Source organism: Sus scrofa, chromosome 3 (genome assembly GCF_054392235.1).
Source record: "Sus scrofa isolate SSC_HxYL_T2T_F1_AM1 chromosome 3, Sscrofa_HxYL_maternal_Yorkshire_Landrace_v2.0, whole genome shotgun sequence".
Classification (NCBI taxonomy): domain Eukaryota; kingdom Metazoa; phylum Chordata; class Mammalia; order Artiodactyla; family Suidae; genus Sus; species Sus scrofa.
Genome location: NC_139385.1, coordinates 76,417,490 through 76,442,059, shown reverse-complemented (window position 1 = coordinate 76,442,059; position 24,570 = coordinate 76,417,490). Strand labels below are relative to the sequence as shown.

Here is a 24,570-nt window from a genome sequence, read left to right as displayed (position 1 = left end):
CATGTTCCTTTGAAGCATGAAAGGTGGGTGTGTGTGACCACGCACTTCATTTGCCCTCTTCTTCTTGAGCTGATTTGCTTGTCTCACACAAAGGAATGCATTTCTATGACTAGATTTTCCCTTCGACAAATGAATACCATATAACCTTTCCTTGCCTTTTACTCTTGAATTTTAACTCTGCCACAAGAAGTGGCTGAAAAGATTGATCCCCAAAGGAATAAATCAAGTCAAGTGATCTGCCTGATAACTGTTGTACTTTCAGTTTTAGATTTATAAAGCCTCTGTGACCTTCGGGATCCCAAGGCTCTGCTGTATCTAACTCTCCTTCTTGGCTTGCGGTTGGTGTGAGGTCTTTGTTCAATATCTTCCATTTCCCCTTGATGCAGGCTGGATTTGTGTATCCGATGTGAGCATCCCAGCATTTTTGTTTCTCACCACAGCATTTTTGAGCACCATTTCTTTTTTTTAAATTTTATTGAAGTTAATTTATAATTCTGTAATAATTTCTGCTTTACAACAAAGGGATTCAGTTGTACATATATACATTGTGCATCATTTCTTCACAGTTATAAATTGAAACATGCAGAAAAGGTTTTGTGTGCCCTCCTTGGTCCACCAGCTTATAGGCACAAGCGTGCCATGTAGTAGTGGTGATTCTCTACACCATCCCACTCAATACCTTTCACTGATGTGTTAAGATGATGTCACTACAAAAAAAAAAAAAAAGAGTTCCCACTGTGGCTCAGTGGGTTAAGAACCTGACTAGTATCAAAGAGGATGTAGGTTTGATCCCTGGCCTTGCTCAGTGGGTTAAGGGTCCAGCGTTGCCTCAAGCTGCGGCATAGGTCGCAGAAGCAGCTTGAATCTGGTGTCCCTGTGGCTGTGGCATAGGTCTGCAGTGGCAGCTCTGATTCAGCCTTTAGTCTGGGAACTTCCATATGCTGCAGGTGTGGTCCTAAAAAGAAAAAGAAAAAAAAAAGGTGACCTCACTACTTCACTAAGGGTCCTCCTTGTGCATTATCATTATTACTCCACTCATTATTCCATCAGAGTTTGAAAGAGGTTTTCAGGGGACTTCTTCAGAAACTTGCAATCATTGTGCCCTAAGTACCAAATTACTAAGGTAGATCTGGCTTCAGTAGGGATGAAGGTGTCCTGTTTGGATAAGAAAGCATCTGGCACCTTCATCCTTCCTCAGCACAGGAAGGTGTGCTGCCTGGCAGCAGAATTCTGGGCACATCCGAGCTGCTAGGTGGCAGTTGGTAGTGTGAATGGGAAATGTGTAAAGTGTTTTTAGGGTTTTTGGAGGATAGGCAGCACATCCGTGCCAACTATTGTTGTGTAAGAGCCCAAATCTAAATCAGTCTATATTGGATCGCTCTGCTTAGTTTATTTAAAACATGGCATTTGGAGAGAGGTAAAATACCAGTACACTGTGTCTTCGCCTTTTTTTTTTTTTTTCCAGAAGGAAATTTGTTGGGTCTGTTTGCAAAAGGATTAGCTGAAGCAGGGCAGTGAAGAGGCATGTGATAGGCCTTCTTTGTAGTGTTAATTCTAATAGCAATAATTATATACATTGAATGATAAGACTGGAACTGAGTGGGGACATTGATTCAAAAGCAGAAAACAGCTTTGAACAGTTTGATTTATGATGGTATGAAAGCAAATGATTCGGATTTCAGGTTGTACGGTCTAAGGTTGCTTGTCCAGTGGTTAGTTGTCAAAATCTATTCAGCCAAGAGCAGTCAATTTCTCAGTGAGAAACACACCCTTGACAGAATGTTTAATTTACTCCGTGGGGCCATATTGTGTGCTTGGTATGTGGGAGGCTGCTACCCGCGCATCCATGATTCTTAGGTAGGAGAGGACTGCTTTAGAATGAAATAAATAACCTTATCAGACACTCATTTAATGGAACAAGAATGTAAATGTGTAAGTAATCAGAGAGAATGACAGCAGCAGTAAGCTAATTTTCAGAATCATTGCCGTGCATCTTGCAAGGTATCTTTCCTGCTTAAAAGAATGAAACTCAGTTTCTCCGGGAAGCATGATATCTTCACCGGTTAGTCAATGTGTGGAAAGCAAAGAAGCCTTTTGTTAGGACATGGGGTCCCCTCGTTGAGTGGTCATGATGGGTTTATTGTGCTTCCTGAAAGTCCTTGTTGGTTTCCCCAGACTGACTTTGCTGTCCTTTTCTCAGTTCTCTTATGGCCCTCTCTATATCCCTTGATCCCAGCACAGATCACACTGAGGTATAATTGGTTACTTCTCCCTGGAAACCATCAGGTACTCAAGAGCCAGGTCCAATTCTTTGCCAACATGTAGCAGGTGAATATGTGTACTAACCACTGAATGAGTGAAATGTTTCAGTGTCCACTGGGCCTCAAGAATATGTCTAACCTATTCAGCTGTCCTCAGGAAACATCCATTTTTCTGTCTGATCCTATCACCAGCTCAGATGATTTCCTCATCTCTAAGTTGGACAGGACAGATCCTCTTCAAGTAGGTTCTGAGTTTTGGTGACTTTTGGACCCCAGAGGCAATAGACTATTTCTGCAATCATTGTTTCTAATGGTTAATGTGTGTTTTTATAGGGAGCATGACTTCAGCAACTTCACCTATCATTTTAAAATGGGACCCCAAAAGTTTGGAAATCCGGACACTGACAGTGGAAAGGCTTTTGGAGCCACTCGTCACACAGGTAAGAGATGCTTTGAAATACTTGGTTACATATGCATGTTTCCATTATGACTATATCATGACTTTTCAAAGAACTAGAAATCCTTATGCATGCTTAAGTCATACTATAATGCTGATTACGAGATATATATTCCTGCCTGAACTGTGGACAGTTTTATTGCCCAATAAGGTTTGGAGTGCCTTTTAAAAAACTCTTCATGTGATTTTTGAAATTAAGTTGATGAGATCATTAAAGAGGAGGCTTTGGTGAAGGGGACTCTCATTTGCAGTAATGGATTCAAAGTCTAAATAAATCACCCCTTAGCTTACTTTCACATGCTAATGCAGTTGCATAGAACTGTATTGACTCTTTAAGAGCAAAGCATATTTATTGAATTACCTTTTCTTTAGGTTACAAGGGAAAGTGCATCACGTTGGCACAATGAAATGTCCCATTTCCATGTTGTCACATTTCCACAAGATGACTGTTCACAGAAAAAAATACCCTCAGGACTTTTAAGTTTTAAAAGTTAATTTTTTTTCATCTTGCAAAACATATTCTTTGTGATAGCTAATAAGAATCTCATGGAATGTGAAAATTAAAAATTTTTATAGTATATTTGTAGAGAAATGTTATATCCAATTAAGTAGAGACATCTTACATTGGTTTCCTATGGCCACTATAGTAAATTACCATGGACTTAGGGGCTTATAGCATCACAGATTTATTATCTTATGGGTCTGGAGGTCAGAAGCTATAGCATCAAGTTGTTGGCAGAGTTGCACTCCTTCTGGAGGCTCCAGCAGAAAATCCTTTTTTTTTTTTTTGCCTTTTCCATGTTCTAAAGGCCACTCCTTTCTCTGGCCCCTTCCTCCAAAATGCAAGCCAGCAGTATAGTGTCTTCATATTTCTCTCTGTCTCTGTTCTCTGCTCCTGTCCTCATATTTTATCCCGTCTCCCACTTATAAGGACTCTTGTGATTACACTGGGTCCACTCAGACACTAGAATAATCTTCTCTTCTCAAGATCTGTGACCAAGTCACATCTGACAAGTCTCTCTTGCCATTTTAGGTAGCATACTCTGAATTTCCAGAGATTGGAACATGGACATCTTTGGGGATCTTTATTCAACCATAGTCTGCCCTCTGTCCACCCCCACCCCCAATTCACATCCTTCCCACACAAAACTTACTCACAACATCCTCAAAAGATTGCAAACCAAAATCTCATCTGAATTCATTGGCTTAAAAATTCTAAATCTATCATCTAAATCAGGTATGGGTAAGGATCTAGTTATTATGCATGCTCAAGCAAAATTTCTCTCCATTTATGTACCTATGGAATTAGAAAACAAATTCTATGTTCTTAAAATGCATGGGTGAGACAGGCTTGAGTTAACAGTTACAGACATTGCCATTTAAAAAGGGAGAAAGTGGAAGGGAAAGAAAAAAAATAGAGTTACCAGTCTCAAGCAATTTAGAAGTCCAGCCAGGCAAACTTATTTAGATTTCACAGTCTAGGAATAACACTATGCAGCTCAAGGCTCTGCCCTCTGGGCCTTTTCTTCACCCTAAGAATTGTTAATCCTTTTTCATGAAGGTTAGCATGTATTTTCAGCTGAGTGTTCCTTGCCTGTATAATTTTAAGAGTCCAACAGCTTTTTTGAATTTCATCTTTCTCTGTTTTTTTTTTTTTTCAGTCCAAATTGGCAGTGTTTCTACTGATATAACATTCTTGAGAAATATGGTTCTCTCTTGTATACGTCTGGGGTTTTCTCTGTTAGAAAACAGGCTTCTTCACAAGTTTGGATAATTTCATTTCCATGGTTGGCCTCTACTGAAATGACATGGGATCCATGAATCCTGTGTCCCATCTCTACAAGAGCTGCCTGGCTGAATGAATATTCTAAGGTTTTAATCCTTCCTAGGCACCAGCCGAAAGTTATCCAGACACCAAATTGGCTTTTTCTCCAGAACACACTTTCCTGAAAGGGAGACTTCTAATTTTAACACTCACCTACAATCTGCATAGGCTAAGTTTCTAAATCCTTGGGTCCTGGTTCCTTTTAGCTTAATAATTCTTACCTCAATTTGTTTCTTTCCTCTAACACTTTGCTATGAGCATGAAGAAGAAAGGAGGCCACTTCTTCAGCACTGTGTTTGGAAATCTCCTCTGCTAACTCTCCAAGTTCATCACTTGTAATTCTGATTTCTACGTAACTGTAGGCAGCAATTCACCAAAGCTTTCTGCCTCTCTATAACAAATATTCCTTTTCTCCCAGTTTCTTTTTTCTTTTTCTTTTTCTTTCTTTCTTTCTTTTTTTTTTTTTTTTGCCATTTCTTGGACCGCTCCCGCGGCATATGGAGGTTCCCAGGTTAGGGGTTGAATCGGAGCTGTGGCCTCTGGCCTACGCCAGAGCCACAGCAAAAACCGTGGATCCGAGCCGCACCTGCAACCTACACCACAGCTCATGACAACACCGGATCCTTTAACCCACTGAAGAAAGCCAGAGATCGAACCCGCAACCTCATGGTTCCTAGTCGGATTTGTTAACCACTGAGCCTGAGCCACGAAGGGAACTCCCCACCCAGTTTCTAATAGCATGTTCCTCATTTCTTTCTGAGCCCTTACCTTCATCTTCTTTGACAGTCTGTTTATAATGATTTAGATATTCTCTAAGATGATAAAGACTTTCCCTACCACGCTCCACTTCACATCCTTCTGAGTCTTTACCAGCAGGACCTTTAACACCCATATTTTTACTAACTATCTGTTTAAGGTAATCTAAGATCTTTCTATCATGAGCCTCCAAATTTTTCCAGCCTCTGCCCATTATCAGTTCAGAGCCACATCTGCATTTTCAGATATTTGTTACTGTAGCACCCTACTTCCCAGACCCAGCATTTGTATGTTGATATGTTTCTAATTGCTACTGTAGCAAATTGCCACTATCTCTGTGGCTGAAAACCACACACGTTTATCATCATACAATTCTAGGGGTCATAAGTCCTAAAACTGATGTATTGGTAGGGCTGTGCTGCTGAAGGAGGAAGTTCCTTCCCTTTCTAAGCCTGTGGAGTGTACCTGCATCCTTGGTGATGGGCTTTTCCTACATCTTTAGAGCCAGTTTACATTTTTTGAGTTAATACAGTAGTATGCTTTAAAGTCTTGTTGAATTTCAAGCAGTGAGTTAGCACTATCTAATCTTAACCTCCTTCCAATGTCTCCTAATATCTAAACGGCTTACCTTTCTTCCTAGTGTTCCTACACTGATTGGAAAAAAAAAAAGGAGTGTCTCAAAAAAAATTTTACTTTTGTGACAGCCTTCTCTAGATATTATTTCATCGTATTATTTGGCTATGTTATCAAGACTCACCATTCCCTCCCCTGGAATAAATTCTTTTTTTTTTTTTTTTGGTCTTTTTGTCTTTTTGCTATTTCTTTGGGCTGCTCCCGCGGCATATGGAGGTTCCCAGGCTAGGGGTCGAATCGGAGCTGTAGCTGCCAGCCTACGCCAGAGCCACAGCAACTCCGGATCCGAGCCGCATCTGCAACCTACACCACAGCTCAAGGCAACGCCGGATCGTTAACCCACTGAGCAAGGGCAGGGACCGAACCCGCAACCTCATGGTTCCTAGTCGGATTCGTTAACCACTGCGCCATGACGGGAACTCCTGGAATAAATTCTTAATGAAAGGACTGATATGATTGTTGACTCTTGGAGGACATATGAGTAAGTAAGGAGACATAAGAAAATATTAGTTATAAACTCCATGCTCACCATTTAAAGCAAAAGGTGGAAATTATAGGAAAAAACTAAGCAAAGACCCCACAAGTATCAGACACACACACACAACTTTATGAACTGAATAAAATTCATGGCGGTATTTGGTGACACAGTAGGCACATAGCCATCTTACAGCATCTGATAAAGCTGGATAGGGATGAAATAAACACCAGAAGTTAAGGTGTTCTCAGTAAAATCCATCCCCTGTCATAAAAAAAAGACATTAGGAATTTACAGTTGATAAGTATTTAAAGTAGTCAATAAAGCTTCATCTCATTTCAGTCATAATGTATGTGAGATGGTACAATGTCGAAATGGTAAGATTCTTTTTGGAAAATTTTTACATTACGGAAATCATACAATTTCAAATGAAAGGAGATTCATTTTTATGAATTTTAGACCTTGAGAAAGATGCCTGAACTTTTTATAAATTCAAGAAAGTAGAGATCTTTAATCAGCCACATTCTGTGATACTAAGCTTTATTAGGAAGGGAAAAACTGTATTTGGCAACTTTATTAGAAAAGTAAAAAATTTATTAGGAAATTAAGAACCACTCAGATAACTCTTAAAACCAAAGGGAAATTACAAACTATATATGAGTTAATGAAAAAGATGATCTCTTCCTAGCAAAATATACACACCCAGTAAAAGCTGTGCTCATTACAGAACTTTAGCTTTAAATGCCCTTTTTATGAAAGCAAAAGGTGAAAATAAGCTAAGTATTTGTCTTAAGAGGTTAGAAAGAGACCATCAAAAGAAACTAGAAAAATAACTTAATGACAATAAAATCTGGAATCACTAAAATAGAATACAAAATTTAAAAGGGTTAAATAAATTCAAAATTTGATTATTCTTCGAAATGGCCAATAAACATCCCTCAAGGAACAGATTATGGAAAATATAGAGAGAAAGAATATATAAAATGATGAATGAGAAAGCAGAAAGAACTCCAGAAACAAGAGAGATCAAAAGAAGCATAGTAGAATATTACATAAAGCTCTATCCCTATGTAACATGAAAACCTAGAGGAAGGAAATAAGGAATAACTTCCTAGAAACATTTAAATAGCCAAAAGTAATACAAGAGGGAGGGGGAAAACTGGAATAAGTCATATAAATATTGGAAAGCTGTTTAAAAATATATTATCAAAAAGCACCAGAATAGATGGATGCCTAGCTGAATATTATTAGCTATTTAAGGAATTGATAATTGCAGTGTTATTTAAAGTTCTGTTTCAACCATAGACAAAGACTAGCAGCCCTTCAGTACTTTTTGAAGAATCATAACTTTAATATTAAAAATTCCAGACATTAAATTAAATGATTTTTGTCTTTTTTTAGGGCCACACCTTTTATTTATGGAGGTTCCCAGGCTAGGGGTTGAATCAGAGCTGTAGCCACTGGCCTATGCCACAGCCACAGCAACACCAGATCCAAGCTGTGTCTGTGACCATATGTATAACAAGATAGGACTTTTCTAGGAATATAATGATAGCCTATCATCAGGAAACAAAAACATTTTAGTACCTCAATAGATTATACCCTGAGCTACTAAAAAGCCATTTGATAGAATTTTGTAGTCATTTCTAGTAAAAACTCTAAATAGGAATAAGATCAAGCTTTTAAAATGAAGGAATATACCATGAAAACATATGAATAGTCCTCATAAAATCTTCCTTTTATAATATTATTGTGTAACATCAAAATTAATATGAGAATAGGATTAGATGGCCAGATATAGGATAAATATATAAAAATAAATAGCTTTATTCAAAACAGCTTGAGATCAAAATGGGAAAATATTATCTTTGTAATTAAAAAAAGTATAAGGCCAATTATCTTCACTATGTAAAATGCACATTCATTTTGTAGATTTTTAATGTACAATACTGTGGTTAATTTCATACTGTCGAAGTAGTGATTATGTATACACAGGCTTTGGAGTCAGGAAGGCTTGATCGCGAGTCCAGTATGCACGCTGGTACCTGAATTGGTTACTTAGTCTCTCCTCATATTATAGATACAACATAGAATTATCAAAGTGGCATATGGGATGGCACATTGCAGTAATTGGTAAATAATCTGATGCTATTCTCATAGTTTATAAAAGTTTGTTTATTACTTGGCAGTAATGGCTTGATAGTAATGGTTTTTTATTTCATAGTAGTGGCTTACTTGATGGAATTACTATCCAGTGATACCAAGGGCACCACATATAAAATAGGAATTCATTGGATATTTTCTTTAGGAAAAAAAAAAACATTTTAATGTAGATTTAGAAGAAGAATGATTGGTGTATTGCATTTAACCAAAGATTACAAAAGCAGGAACCTCTGAATTTATTGAAAATTCAGCCTTCACCTTTTTAGTAAGCTACTGAAGCTCAGGCCTCACAATAGGACAGGATGAAATTTGCTGAAATTTTGTTCCTTTTTTCTCTGTAGAAAGATGAATATGCAACTTAAGAAATAACCCTAAGCATCTGGCTAAAGAACAACATTGATGTTTAATGAGCTGTTCCAAATTGGCCTGATGGGGAAAGAACCTCCTGAGAAGAGGAGCTCTCTTTAATCATGTCTAGTATTATTTTCTGTAATGTCCATGGGGCCCTATTATACTAAGCCCTAAAGTCTTCTATAGTTAGATCTTTTAAAAATTTTACTCAAAAAGGTAATAATTATCTCAAAAGCTAAATAATTAGAACATCATATACTTTAAATGTTCTTTCAAATTTTAAAAAATTCAATTTTGTACTTTAGAAAAATACTTGATGTTCTCCCCCACTCAATATTAAATCCTTATATAAGAGTTACCTCTGTGTGACTCACAACAATAGTTAAATTCCTTGGTGTTTTCAAAGTCAGAGAATCAGATTTAAATTTAAAATCAGGAGATTTAAAGCTGAAAGTGATTCTAGAAATAAATTGACACTCAGAAATGAAATAACTTCTGGGAATTCAGTCAGTGTGTACCTTTTAATGCTGTATCATAGACTCTCTTATACTCTGTACAGAATATTTTGTGTATGAATTTACCTAAAGAATCTAAGTATAAAATGAAGTTTCATTGTATTCGTCTACCATCTGTCCAGACAATATCATTATTGGAACTAACTTAATTCATGTTTTATGCAGGAGATTTGAAGATTAATACATTTGGATGGTTTCCATGGTGATGCTACAGTGTTGCAATAAGTTGGTCATTCATCCTTGTCAAAGGGTTAGAATTGTATGAAAAGTAAAGGATGTTCTAAAAGCAAATGATGGGTGCACCAATGAGCTTGTTTATATGATCAGTTTTAGGTATAGTTTGGTTAACCTGTTTCCAGTTATTTTTCCTGTTTTGAAGTTATTTCCATGCCAACTCCCATTTGAATTTTTGGATGATATTTTTCTTGCCTCAAAAATTGTTTCAGTTTATCTGTCTTTAATAGAAGGTTTCGTTTGTTTGTTTGCTTGTTTTTCTTTTTAGGGCTACATCCACAGCATATGGAAGTTCCCAGGCTGGGGTCGAATCAGAGCTGCAGCTGCCAGCCTACACCACAGCCACAGCAACTCAGGATCCAAGCCGCATCTGCAACCTACACCACAGCTCATGGAAACACCAGAGTCCTGGCCCACAGAGTGAGGCCAGGGATCGAACTCACATCCTCATGGATACTAGTCAGATTTGTTTCCCCTGCACCACAATGGGAGCTCCTTTAGTAGAAGTTTTTATGGGTGAATGAATGAACTAAAACACCGTAGCTTTAAAACCTCTGTATCTTTCCTTGTTAAAGAAAAAAAAGTAATATATATTAAAAACAGGATCTGATTTACATGCAGCTGTCCAGTTTTCCCAACACCACCTCTTGAAAAGACTGTCTTTTTCCCATTTTATATTCTTGCCTCCTGTGTCAAAGATTAATTGACCGTAGGTGTCTGGGTTTATTTCTGGTTTCTCTGTTCTGTTCCATTGGTCTATCTGTCTGTTTTGGTACCAGTACCACACTGTCTTGATTACTGTAGCTTTGTAATATTTCCTGAAGTCTGGGAGAGTAATGTCTCCTGCTTGGTTTTTGTTTCTCAGGATTGCTTTGTCAATTGTGGGTCTTTAAGAGTTCCATATAAATTTTTGGATTGTTTGTTCTAGTTCTGTGAAAAATGTCAGGGGTAATTTGATAGGGATTATATCGAATCTACTACTCAGCCATAAAAAAGAACAAAATAATGCCATTTACAGCAACATGGATGGAACTAGAGACTCTCATACTAAGTTTAGTAAGTCAGAAAGAGAAAGACAAATACCATATGATATCACTTCTATCTGGAATCTAATATATGGCAAAATGAACCTTTCCACAGAAAAGAAATTTGTGGTCTTAGAGAACAGGCTTGTGGTTGCCAAGGGGCGGGGGGAGGGGAGTGGGATGGACTGGGAATTTGGTGTTAATACATGCAAACTATTGCATTTTGGGATGGATAAGCAATAAGACCCTGCTGTATAGCACTGGGAACTGTATCTAGTCATTTGTGATGGAGCATGATGGAGGATAATGTGAGAAAAAGAATGTGTATATATACATATACACATTGCGTATGCATGTGCGACTGGGTCACTTTGGTGTACAGTAGAAATTGACAGAACACTGTAAACCAACTATAATGGAAAAAATAAAGTCATTTAAAAATAAATAAATAACTAAATAAAAGCAGGATTTGAATACAAGTAATGAGATTATGATTTGGGAATTGCTATATACTTGAAACTAACACAGACACTATAAATTAACCATACTTAAAAATAATTTTCAAAAGTATATTTTAAAAAATTAACGAGCTTAGGAGAATGTCATTTCGACTGGTCAGTATTTTTACTGGTAATTTTGTGCTTTATCATCCTAAGAGTATTATTAATTATTGTCATATTATTATCTGGGCTTTGAAAAATGAAAGGGAAAGTAGAAAATGTGCTTGATTTAAGATCTCCTGCAGCATAGTAAAGTTTAAAAATAAAAAGTGTATAAATTCCTTGAATATGGTGTTATTACAAAACATAGCTGTTGTAAATGTACTGTGGAACCTCGTGGTAATGGCTAAGATGGTAATTTCATTCTAAACTGCGGTTTTCAATGGCTAATTTAACAAGAACTCTCAATTTACACTGTTGACTGAAACTTTTCAAACTTGTTTTCATCCCCTAGGGGAATTTTATAAAAAGATGAGGTGAAAATTCTCTTAAGCTGACCTATTCAAGCATGGTAAAAATGATTTTCACCAGTATTAAATTTTTTTAGACTATTTTGGGGTCTCATATATTTTTAAATAGTTTCCAAACTTTACCCTTTGCAATGAGTGTTTCGTATGAAAGAACAGGCATGGGTATTAATAAAGTATTCCAAGATTTAAAAGAGCTAAACACAATAGAAAACCGAGATTTTAATTGTGCGAAATATTTTCTTATTCAATGTTGCTAACATCAAACCACTTTGGTAGATAGATACCGAAAGGATGCCAAATTTATTTTCTTTTGTAAACTACTCTAGGTGAATAGGTAGTGAGCTTCCTAATAGCAGAACTAGTGGCTGATCTTGACTTCATGGACGTTTTTGTTGTTGTTTGTTTGATTGTTTTGTTTGTTTTTATAGGCCCACACCCACGGCATATGGAGGGAGGTTCCCAAGCTAGGGGTTGAATTGGAGCTATAGCTGCTTGCCTACACCACAGGCACAGCAACACGGGATCCGAGCCACATCTGCAGCCTACACCACAGCTCAAAGCAATGCCGAATCGTTAACCCATTGCACAAGGTTGGGGAATGAACCTCTGTCCTCATGGATCCTAGTCAGATTTGTTTTCACTGAGCTACAACAGGAACTCCCATGGACTAGTTTTAGTATTCTGATTTGTACTTTTTGTTTTCATTCTATTCATCATTAGATAGTTTTTCTCTGTTCTTTTAGATACCCAAAAAACCATGACCATCTGGTTATTGTACCTTGTATATCCTTCCTGGAATCATTATCACTGTTAAGATAGTCGTAGGTGATTAACCAACACAAATATGGATGATACTCAGTAACTGCCGATACAGGAGATTTTCAGATGTTCCTTTAAAATTCTTTACATCAAGACTGAGCAGACAGCAAGGTGACTAATTCAGGTATATCCCAAGATTGGCTGGAGTAAGAAAGTAAATAACAGAATTTTAAAAGTTTACTTTGTTAATCTCTCTGTAAAATAGCTCTAGTATGATTTGAATGTCATGGCAGATCCCAGGGAACCTTTAACACACCTGTTTCTTATCCTCTCTAGGCTCAAGACATGACCACTCTCTCCAACCTTACTTGTAGGGAGGTGCAGGCATGGAATGTGAGTGGGAGAGGTTCATACCACTGTCCTGACCCAGTAAAGACTCCTGTGTGTCTTTGGGGCTTCTGCCCTTTGTAAGGCTTGATGCAGATGAATCCAGGCATGGAAACCACATGTGGAAGCTGGTGGAACCAGAAAATGGAAAGATACTGGAAATCTGAATCACTGCTTGAATTACCTACTCCAGACAGTGGGCCTGACTATAGAAAAGGAAGGGACAAGCATTTTTTTTTTAATTACTCAAATGAATTTATCACATTTGTAGTTGTATAATGATCATAACAATCTGATTTCACAGGATTTCCATCCCACAGCCCAAGCACATCCCCCCCACCTGCCAAACTGTCTCCTCCAGAAACCATAAGTTTTTCAATGTCTGTGAGTCAGCATCTGTTCTACAAAGGAGTTTGGTCTGTCCTTTTTTCAGATTCCACATGTCAGTGAAAGCATTTGATGTTGGTGTCTCATTGTATGGCTGACTTCACTTCACATGATAATTTCTAGGTCCATCCATGTTGCTAAAAACGCTAGTATTTCGTTCTTTTTAATGGCTGAGTAATATTCCATTGTGTATATGTACCACTTCTTCTTGATCCACTCCTCTGTTGATGGACATTTAGGTTGTTTCCATGACTTGGCTATTGAAAAGAGTGCTGCAATGAACATCAGAGTACATGTGTCTTTGCGAGTCGTGGTTTTCTCTGGATAGATGCCCAGGAGTGGGATTGCTGGGTCAAATGGTAGTTCTATGTTTAGTTTTCTGAGGAATCTCCATACTGCTTTCCACAGTGGTTGCACCAATGTACAATCCCACCGACAGTGTACTAGGATTCCTTTTTCTCCACACCCTCTCCAGCACTTGTTTGTAGACTTTTGGATGATGGCCATTCTGGCTGGTGTCAGGTGATACCTCATCATGGTTTTGATTTGTGTTTCTCTAATAATGAGTGATGTTAAACAACTTTTCATGTGTTTTTTCGCCATCTATATGTCTTCTTTGGAGAATTGTCTGTTTAGATCTTCTGCCCATTTTTTGATGGGGTTGCTTGTTTTTTTGGTATGGAGCTGCAGAAGTTGTTTATAAATTTTGGAGATGACTCCTTTGTCAGTCGATTCATTTGCAAAGATTTTCTCCCATTCCGTGGGTTGTCTTTTCATTTTGTTTAGGGTTTCCTTTGCTGTGCAGAAACTTTTAAGTTTGATTAGGTCCCATTTGTTTATTTTTGTTTTTATTGTCAAAACTCTAAGAGGTGGATCTGAGAAGATGTTGATGTCATTTATGTCAGAGAGGGCTTGGCCTATGTTTTCCACTAAGAGTTTTATAGTGTCTGGTCTTATATCTAGGTCTTTTATCCATTTGGAATTTATTTTTGTGTATGGTGTTAGGGAGTGTTCCAATTTCATTCTTTTCCATGTGGCTGTCCAGTTTTCCTAGCACCACTTACTGAACAAGCTGTCTTTTCTCCATTGTGTATTCTTGCCTCCTTTGTCATAGATTAGTTGGCTGTAGGTACTAGGGTTTAATTCTGGGCTTTCTATCCTGTTCCACTGATCTATATTTCTGTCTTTGTGCCAGTACCATATGATTTTGATGACTGTTGCTTTGTAGTATAGTCTGAAGTCCAGGAGCCTGAATCCTCCAGCTCCCTTTTTCTTTTTAAGGATGTCTTTGGCTATTCTGGGTCTTTTGTGCATCCAAACAAACTTTAAAGTATTTTGTTTGAGTTCTGTGAAAAATGTCCTTGGTAATTTGATAGGGATTGCATTGAATCTGTAGATTGCCTTAGGTAGTATAGTCATTTTGATAATATTAACTCTTCCAATCCACGAGCATGGTATATCTTTCCATCTGTTTGTGTCATCTTTGATTTCTTTCATCAGTGGCTTATAGTTTTCAGAGTACAGGTCTTTGTCTCTTTAGGTAGGTTTACTCCTAGGTATTTTATTCTCTTGGATGCGGTGGTAAACAGGATTGCTTCCCTAATTTCTTTTTCTGCTCTTTCATTGTTAATGTATAGAAATGCTGTCGATTTCTGTGTATTACTTTTGTATCCTGCAACTTTGCCAAGTTCGTGGATGAGCTCTAACAGTTTTCTGGTAGAGTCCTTAGGATTCTGTAGGTATAGTATCATGTCATCTTCAAATAGTGATAGTTTTACTTCTTCCTTTCCAATTTGCATTCCTTTTATTTATTTTACTTCTCTGATTGCTGTGGCTAGGACTTCCAAAACTATGTTGAATAGTAGGGGTGAGAGTGGACATCCTTGTCTTGTTCCTGATCTCAGTGGGAAGTCTTTCACCTTTTCACCATTGAGAATGCTGTTCGCTGTGGGTTTGTCATATATGGCCTTTATCATGTTGAGGTAGGTTCCTGCTATGCCCACTTTCTGAAGGGTTTTTATCAGAAATGGGTGTTGATTTTGTCAAGGCTTTTTTTCTGTGTCTATTGAGAGGATCATATGGTTTTTATTCTTCAGGTTGTTAATGTGGTATATCACACTGATGGATTTGTGGATATTAAAGAACCCTTGCATCTCTGGGATAAATCCCACTTGATCATGATGTGAAATCCTTTTAATGTATTGTTGTTGGATTTGGTTTGCTGGTATTTTGTTGAGGATTTTTGCATTGATATTCATCAGTGAAATTGGCTTGTAATTTTCTTTTTTTGTGGTATCTTTGTCTGATTTTTGTATCAGGGTGATGGTGGCCTCAGAAAATGTGTTTTGGAGTGTCCCTTCTTCCGAGATTTTTTATAATAGTTTCAGACGGGTAGGGTGTTACCTCTTCTCTATATGTTTGATAGAATTTGACTGTGAAGCCATCTAGTCCTGGCCTTTTGTTTGTTGGAAGTTTTTTTTTTTTTATTTTTATTTTCCCACTGTACAGCAAAGGGATCAAGTTATCCTTACATGTATACATTACAATTACAATTTTTTCCCCACCATTTGTTCTGTTGCAACATGAGTATCTAGACAAAGTTCTCAATGCTATTCAGCAGGATCTCCTTGTAAATCTATTCTAAGTTGTGTCTGATAAGCCCAAGCTCCCGATCCCTCCCACTCCCTCCCCCTCCCATCAGGCAGCCACAAGTCTTTTCTCCAAGTCCTTGATTTTCTTTTCTGAGGAGATGTTCATTTGTGGTTCATATTAGATTCCAGTTATAAGTGATATCATATGGTATTTGTCTTTGTCTTTCTGGCTCATTTCACTCAGTAGGAGAGTCTCTAGCTCCATCCATGTTGCAGCAAATGGCATTGTGTCATTCTTTTTTATGGATGAATAGTATTCCATTGTGTATGTATACCACTTCTTCCGAATCCAATCATCTGTCAATGGACATTTGGATTGTTTCCATGTCCTGGCTATTGTGAATAGTGCTGCAATGGACATGCAGGTGCATGTGTCTCTTTTAAGTTTTGTCCGGATAGATGCCCAAGAGTGGGATTGTGGGGTCATATGGAAGTTCTATGTATAGATTTCTAAGGTATCTCCAAACTGTTCTCCATAGTGGCTGTGCCAGTTTACATTCCCACCAACAGTGCAGGAGGGTTCCCTTTTCTCCACAGCCCCTCCAGCACTTGTTATTTGTGGATTTATGAATGATGGCCATTCTGACTGGTGTGAGGTGGTATCTCATGGTAGTTTTGATTTGCATTTCTCTTATAACCAGCGATGTTGAGCATTTTTTCATGTGTTTGTTGGCCATCTGTATATCTTCTTTGGAGAAATGTCTATTCAGGTCTTTTGCCCATTTTTCCATTGATTGATTGGCTTTTTTGCTGTTGAATTGTATAAGTTGTTTGTATATTCTAGAGATTAAGCCCTTGTCAGTTGCATCATTTGAAACTATTTTCTCCCATTCTGTAAGCTGTCTTTTTGTTTTCTTTTTGGTTTCCTTTGCTGTGCAAAAGCTTTTCAGTTTGATGAGGTCCCATGGGTTTATTTTTGCTCTAATTTCTATTGCTTTGGGAGACTGACCTGAGAAAATATTCATGATGTTGATGTCAGAGAGTGTTTTGCCTATGTTTTCTTCTAGGAGTTTGATGGTGTCCTGTCTTACATTTAAGTCTTTCAGCCATTTGGAGTTTATTTTTGTGCATGGTGTGAGGGTGTGTTCTACTTTCATTGCTTTGCATGCAGCTGTCCCGGTTCCCAGCAATGCTTGCTGAATAGACTTTCTTTTTCCCATTTTATGTTCTTGCCTCCCCTGTCAAAGCTTAATTGACCATAGGTGTCAGGGTTTATTTCCGGGTTCTCTATTCTGTTCCATTGGTCTGTCTGTCTGTTTTGGTACCAGTACCACACTGTTTTGATGACTGTGGCTTTGTAGTATTTCTTGAAGTCTGGGCGAGTGATGCCTCCTGCTTGGTTTTTGTTTCTTAGGATTGCTTTGGCGATTCTGGGTCTTTTGTTGTTCCATATAAATGTTTGGATTGTTTGTTGTAGTTCTGTGAAAAATGTCATGGGTAATTTGATAGGGATTGTATTGAATCTGTAGATTGCTTTGGGTAGTATGGCCATTTTCACAATATTGATTTTTCCAATCCAGGAACATGGAGTATCTTTCCATTTCTTTACATCTTCTTTGATTTCTTTGATTAAAGTTTTATAGTTCTCGGCATATAGGTCCTTTACCTCCTTGGTCAGGTGTATTCTGAGGTATTTGATTTTGTGAGGTGCAATTTTAAAAGGTATCATATTTTTGTATTCCTTTTCTAATTTTTCATTGCTGGTATACAGAAATGCAACTGACTTCTGAATGTTAATCTTATATCCTGCCACTTTGCTGAATTTATGAATCAGTTCAAGTAGTTTTTGGGTTGAGTCCTTAGGGTTTTCTAGGTATAGTATCATGTCATCTGCATACAGTGACAGTTTGATCTCTTCTCTTCCTATATGGATGCCTTTTATTTCTTTTGTTTGTCTAATTGCTGTGGTGTTGGAAGTTTTTTAATCACAGTTTCAATTTCAGTTGTTGTGATTGGTCTGTTCATCTTTTCTATTTCATCTTGTTTTAGTCTTGGAAGATTGTACCTTTCTAAGAATTTGTCTATTTTTTCTAGGTTTTCTGTTTTATTGGCGTGGAGTTGCATGTAGTAGTCTCTTATGATACTTTGTATTTTTGTGATGTCTATTGTTACTTCTTCTTTTTCATTTCTAATTTTATTGATTTGAGTCCTCTCTCTTTTTTTCTTGATAATTCTGGCTAACGGTTTATCGATTTTGTTGGTCTTTTCGAAGAACCAGCTTTTCACTTCATTGATCTTTTCTAGGGTTTTCTTCATTTCTATTCAATTGATTTCTGCTCTGATCTTTATGATTTCTTTCCTTCTGCTAACTTTAGGTCTTGTCTGTTCTTCTCTCTAGAGCTGCTTGAGATGTAAATTTAGTTTGTTTATTTGAGCTGTTTCTTGTTTCCTGAGGTGGGCTGTATTGCTTTAAACTTTCCTCTTAGAGCAGCTTTTGCTGCATCCCACAGGTTTTGGAGTGTTGTATCTTTGTTGTCATTTGCTGCTAGGTATTTTTTAATTTTCTCCTTGGTTTCTTGAGTGAGCCATTGGTTGTTTAATAGCATGTTGTTTAGTCTCCACGTGTTTGTGTGTTTTGCAGTTTTTTTCTTGTTGTTGATTTCTAGTTGTATAGCGTTGTGATCGGAAAAGATGTTTGATATGATTTCAATTTTCTTAAAGTTACTGAGGTTGGATTTGTAGCCTAGGATGTGATCAATCTTAGAGAATGTTCCATGTGCACTTGAGAAGAATGTGTATTCTATTGCTTTTGGATGGAATGTCCTATAAATATCTATTAAGTCCATCTGGTTTAATGCATCATTCAGGACCTGTGTTTCCTTATTGATTTTCTGTCTGGTTGATCTGTCCATTGCTGTACGTGGGGTGTTAAAGTCCCCCACTATGATTGTGTTATTATTGATTTCTCCTTTCAAGGTTGTTAGCAGTTGTCTTATGTATTGTGGTGAACCTAGGTTGGGTGGGTAGATATTTAAAATTGTTATATCTTCTTCTTGGATTGATCCTTTGATCATTACGTAATGTCCTTCTTTGTCCCTTAAAATATTCTTCATTATAGATTTATTTTGTCTGATATGAGTATTATTACTCCAGCTTTCTTCTGATCCCCGTTTGTATGAACTATTTTCTTCCATCCTCTCACTTTCCATTTGTATGTGTCCCTAGAAGTGAAGTGGGTCTCTTGAAGACAGCATATATATATGGGTCTTGTTTTTGTATCCATTTAGCCAGTCTACGTCTTTTGGTTGGGGCGTTTAGTCCATTAACATTTAAGGTAGTTATTGATATATATGTTCTTATTGCCATTTTATTAATTGCTTTGGATTTTTTTCATTGTTTTTTCTCTTTTTTTCTTTCCTTCTTCTCTTGTTCTTTTCTGCCTATAGAAGTTCCTTTAGTATTTGTTGTAAGGCTGGTTTAGTGCTGCTGAATTCTCTCAGCTTTTGCTTATCTGTGAAGGTTTTTATTTCTCCTTCAAATCTGAATGAGAGCCTTGCTGGGTAGAGTAATCTTGGTTGGAGGTTTTTTTCCTTTCATAACGTTAAGTATATCATGCCACTCTGGAAGGGACAACCATTTTGGACTTGATGTTCAAAATCCTGTTTTCTTAAGCCACCAAAACTTTGAGTATATTTATAGCAATGAGCATTAGCTCCCCTGACTTCTTCAGTGCTATAAGAGACAGAACTATAGCCTCTTTTTTAAAGTAGGTATTTATTCCTCACTTAAGTAAAGGTCCAAAGTGGGCCACCCAGGGATTGGGTTTCCCTGATCCACAAGGTAGTGCAGGAATTCAGGGATTTACACTGTTGCTGAGACATCTTGTTATCTGCCATCCCCTAAGGTTTTCTCACTGTGGTGCTTCAAGACCACTCTTGTCTTAATTAATGAAAGCATATAATTTAAACAACAACAACAACAACAACAAAAGACCATTCATCACCACTGTATCCATGTCTCAGCTAGCCAAAGGGGGGTGGGAAAGAAATAGAGTATGCCCTTTCTTTTAAGGAAAGATATGGGTATTACGTACATCTTAGCTCAGTGAAAATACAGTCACATAGCCACCTCTGGCTTTAAGAAAGGCTTAAACTTGATTGTTCAAGGGTAGGATGGGTATCGTGAGACCATTAACAATCTTTGTTGCATTCCGTCTTGAAGTTAACTTTTGGTGCATATCTGATGACCTGACACCTGTGGCTGATGGAATCCAATTTTTCTTTGGCTACCCAAGCACAAAGCACATTCCAGCAGTGCCTCATTACCTAGGTTCACCTCACGACTCTAATTTAGATCTTACTCACATATTGATATTATCAGTAAGCCAGTTGTGGCTAATACAATGAAAGCAAATACCACCACCAATTTTAAAAAACCTTTTTCAAAATACATGTAGGGAAAATGATTTGCCCCAGACCAGAAACATACTTGCAACTTGCAAAGGTATATTTTTGTGGTTGCCCTCTATACTTTCACCTGTCTCCTGAAACTAGCTGAAGCCGTTTTGAAAAGGTCTGGGGATAAAAATTGTTTTTTGGGGGTACACTCCAAGGTCAGGCTTACTTTTTCTATTAAGGATATTTATTAATTTCATATAATTCATAATACCCAAAGAAGAAAAAATCAAGAATTCTAATCTCTCAGGATTTTTTTGGGTATCTTGGCCACCTTAAATTTAGACTTCCTAAATTTGAGTGAAAAAGGATGGTTCACTTAATTCTTCCTTTCTGTTGTTGTTTCTAAAGGTTCTGAAGGTGGTAAAGTGATGAGGACTTAGGATTGGTAGAAATGAAATGCTGTAGGAACACATAGGAGGGAGGTAGATCTTTGTTCCAAGCCTTGATTCTTAGAGCAGGAGAGAGTTTTAAGGATATTTTTTTCTTTAGTGTTTTCTGATGGGCCTTATTTCTCCAAGCAGAAATATTATTTCATTGCAGTTTAGGAATGATAGTATAGAAGATTTTATTCTTGAAGGAGGTACTGTGAATTGGAATGATCACTCCAGTTTTGCAAAAATCACCTGTATTGATGTGTCTGTGTAATCACTCTGTTTCTACTCTTTGTTCGTATTGACTAGGTTTGCTTCACTTTGTTTCATCTGCTTTTTTTTTCCCCCTAGACATGTCATTACTCACTGTATTTTGAAGCCTCATGCTTAAAGATGGATTCTTAACTGCCATCTGGATCCTGACAACCAATTCTGCTAAATTTTCCCAAAGCACAGTCCTCCATTCCTATTATAATCCCGTTGGATATTCCATTAACAGCCGTGGGGAGATACTAGAATTCATTGGGTCTGTTCTCACTGTAAATAACTTTTTTCTTGAAACATAGCTGGCAGATAAAATGATAATCTGGGTATAAAATATGACCTGTGAATTGGTGATATCACAGGCCAGGGCACAGAAGTTTCTGGAGAGGTGCTCTGCAGTGTGTGTGTGTGTGTGTGTGTGTGTAAAATCTCAAGGTCTTTGTTTTTACTCTCTGCTCTTAAATTTGTAACTTTTGGGAAAGTTTCAGGTATTTTTATATAAAATGAGAATATATTTCCTATATATTACCTGTAGTCTCTTCCTGTTTGAAGCAAAATTATTTCCTTCAAATGCTCTAAATCTAAGACCCCATTGATGTGAACTCTGTTGTAGGTCTTTTCTGGGACTCATGGAGTGGCCAGCCCTGTAATTAATCTCACCATCCTGAATATTATTGCTGAAGTTGCTCACTTCTAGAATTATTCTCTATCTCTGGATTCCAGTTGAGGAAACTCACTTATGTGGACTCTCTCCTTGCCTGTTACTAATACATGCTACATGTAACGTGACACCCCCTTCTCCAGGGTACTCCCCTGAAATGTATACCAACCCCTTGTGTCTCTTCCCAGCCTGGGTTTCTTTAGTGACTTCCAGACCTTCAGTTCTGTGATTCTGGCACCTAATTAGAACATCACATAATGTGGTAATTCTGTAGATTTCTAGGAAGCAAAAAGAATGTATACACTTATGTGTAACTGGGTCACCATGCTGTACAGCAGGAAAAAAAAAATTGTATTGGGGAAATAACAATTAAAAAAAATTAAAAAAGAACAACCTGGTGTTCAGAAATCAGAAACCAGAGGGCTTATTTCACACCATGGCATCATGTGGTCAAACAAACGAGAGGCTACAGACTCAGCATTTTTAACAGGCTCCTGATAAATTGTAGGTTTGGTGGTTGGCAGAGTAAAAAGGTTATAGGATGATTCTGTATTTTTCAGTCTCCCTCAGAGTGGAGGAAAGCCATTCTGGAGAGCATCATTTTTGATGAGGAGGAAACAAAGTTGAAAAAGGAAATAAATTGGATAGCGATTTCAAATAATAGGCCGTGAGAAGAAGAAATAAAGATGAATGTGAGGAAAGGAAGTAGAGTGATTGAGATTTTAGCCTTGTTCACAGACATCATGATGCACATGAGGGAAACAGTAGAAAAATCCAAGTTGTTAGTAAAGAGTAACTGAAAGAAGTGACAAAAAGTTTTGGAAAATCTTTGATTATTATGTGTGGGAAAGAAGCATGCAGAGGGTAAACATGTAAATGAGAGTAGTTCATGGTTTTTCTTCTTTGAAACATGAAAGATGAAAATGGCCCAAATTTAAAAATAGTCATTAAAAAGGAAACAAAAAAAAATAGTAAAAGACAACCAAGTCTTAGCTAAAAAAGGCATGTATTTTACCTGAGTGTTATGTGAGACACAGTCAATGGAAATAACTTCTCTTATGGATGCCCTTAAGTTGTGCCTTTTTTACCAAGAGAAGACTTTTGTGATGATGGTTTTCTTTTTGCTTATTTTTGTCTTTTTGTCTTTTCTAGGGCCACACCTGCGGCATATGGAGGATCCCTGGCTAGGGGTCTAATCGGAGCTGTAGCTGCCGGCCTACGCCAGAGCCACAGCAACGCGGGATCTGAGCCATGTCTGTGACCTACACCACAGCTCACAGCAACGCCAGATCCTTAACCCACTGAGCAAGGCCAGCGATCGAACCTGCAACCTCATGGTTCCCAGTTGGATCTGTTAACCACTGAGTCACAACAGAAACTCTGGGTTTTTTTTTGTTTTTTTTTTAATTTATATTTCGAAGTTGTAAATAAGGCAAGGAAGTATGAATAGAATATTATAAAATATTTCAAAGAGTTTCTAATGTAAGAAAATTTGCAGTGAGAAGGCTTTCCACTCAAGCCACATTGTCAAAGGAATTTTTCTTCCTCCTCCCTTCCTCCCCCTCCCCACTGCTCTTCCCCCTTTCCTTTCCCTCCTTCCTTTTTGTAACTTCTAATCATCTCCAAAGATGTAAAGGACTGCAGTTTGTTCTTTTGAACTCTATATTTATTTCTTGTTTGTCTGTTGCTTTCCTCACAATGAATAAGCAAAATCACCAGGGCAGAAGAGTCCTGATTTTCTGTTGTCAAGTTAGTGAAGATCTTTGGCTGAAAGTGATGGAATACCCAAAGGAAAGTGGTTTACAGAAAGGGGGTTTGTTTTGTGCAAGTGATCTTGGGTCCCTTTAACAGCTGAGCAGAGACAGGGCTCAGGGTCATATTTCTCATTTTCTTAGCCTCCTCCTCACAACCATAGAAGGGCTGCCCCTCAAGAATGGTGTTCTCCTGCAGAAACTTCCAGAAATAGAAGGGCAGAATGGAGAACTTAGCTTGTAAGTCTTTTTTTAGTTAGGAAAGAATCTCAGGAAGGATTCTGTAAGAAGATGCAAAGACTCTTTAAGATTAACAGTGTCAGGCTTTAACTCCTTTGGCTTGCAAATCCTAAAGCAGAGTTCTTCAAATGTAAATTAAATCACTTAGACAACACTGAAACTTGCCTAGATTTAATACTTAGATTTCTTTTAAAGAGAAGATAACAATCTCGGATAAATGATGATTTACACAAAGGAGTTACTCAAAATGTAACAGCTCTAGTAGTAGCTTTCTACTTTTAGAATAGTTCCTCTTGGGCCTTTATCACTCTTTTTGGCTTTTTGTATACTTGTGGGAGATCATTAAAGCGGGAACAGTTGACATTCTCTCTCCAAACCCATTCTGGGGTTTTGTTTTTTGGGCTTTTCCCTGGTGTGTCTTTGTATTCATGCTCAGAGAATTAGACTTCATATTTCACAGGGACGGATTTCCAATAGTTTGCCTTTTCCTAGAGAGCTGTTTTTTTTGTTTTGTTTTGTTTTGTTTTTACTACTTAGTGTTTATTTAGAGTTCTCTTGAATGAAGAGTCCTCCAATTTAAGCACTGGGAACTTGTTGAATTCTGAGAATCTGTAGTTCTGTGCCTAAGAAAATCTGTCAGAAATGGGTTAAGTCCTAAACCTGTATGATGGAAGGCATAGAAAAGGTAAATTCTCAAAATGTATCTACAGTTTACATTACATGCCATATTATTCTGTAACATGAATTGCACGTTATAGGCTAATAGCAAGTTCTTTTATTATGAGCTCTTCATGTGGAAGCATAATCAATCTTAGCAAACTGAGTGGTTACTGGATATTGAGTTATTTCCAGAAGACATATATTAATGTACTCAGGTTTGTACAGCAAATTAAGCACATCCATGAAAAATATAGAAAGGAGTGATTATATTTTTATGCATGATTTGGAGTATTTCAATTAACCATACATTATTCTGAAATTTTTCAACAACTAGAATTCATAATGGTAAAAACTTTTTTTTAAGTATTTTTTTATAT

At 37.4% G+C, this 24,570-nt stretch overlaps 1 protein-coding gene across 12 annotated transcripts in view; it reads left to right on the top strand.

Annotated features, from left to right (window-relative positions):
* Positions 1 to 24,570, top strand: part of CTNNA2 (catenin alpha 2) — a 1,217,074-nt gene that overhangs the window by 148,119 nt on the left and 1,044,385 nt on the right. For all 12 annotated transcript variants that reach the window (XM_021088202.2, XM_021088201.2, XM_021088200.2 and 9 more), the window contains one exon: positions 2,595 to 2,701. In XM_021088202.2, the coding sequence (XP_020943861.1) occupies positions 2,600 to 2,701 (102 nt within the window). In that variant the 5' untranslated portion in view covers positions 2,595 to 2,599. The remainder of the gene's footprint in view (positions 1 to 2,594; positions 2,702 to 24,570) is intronic.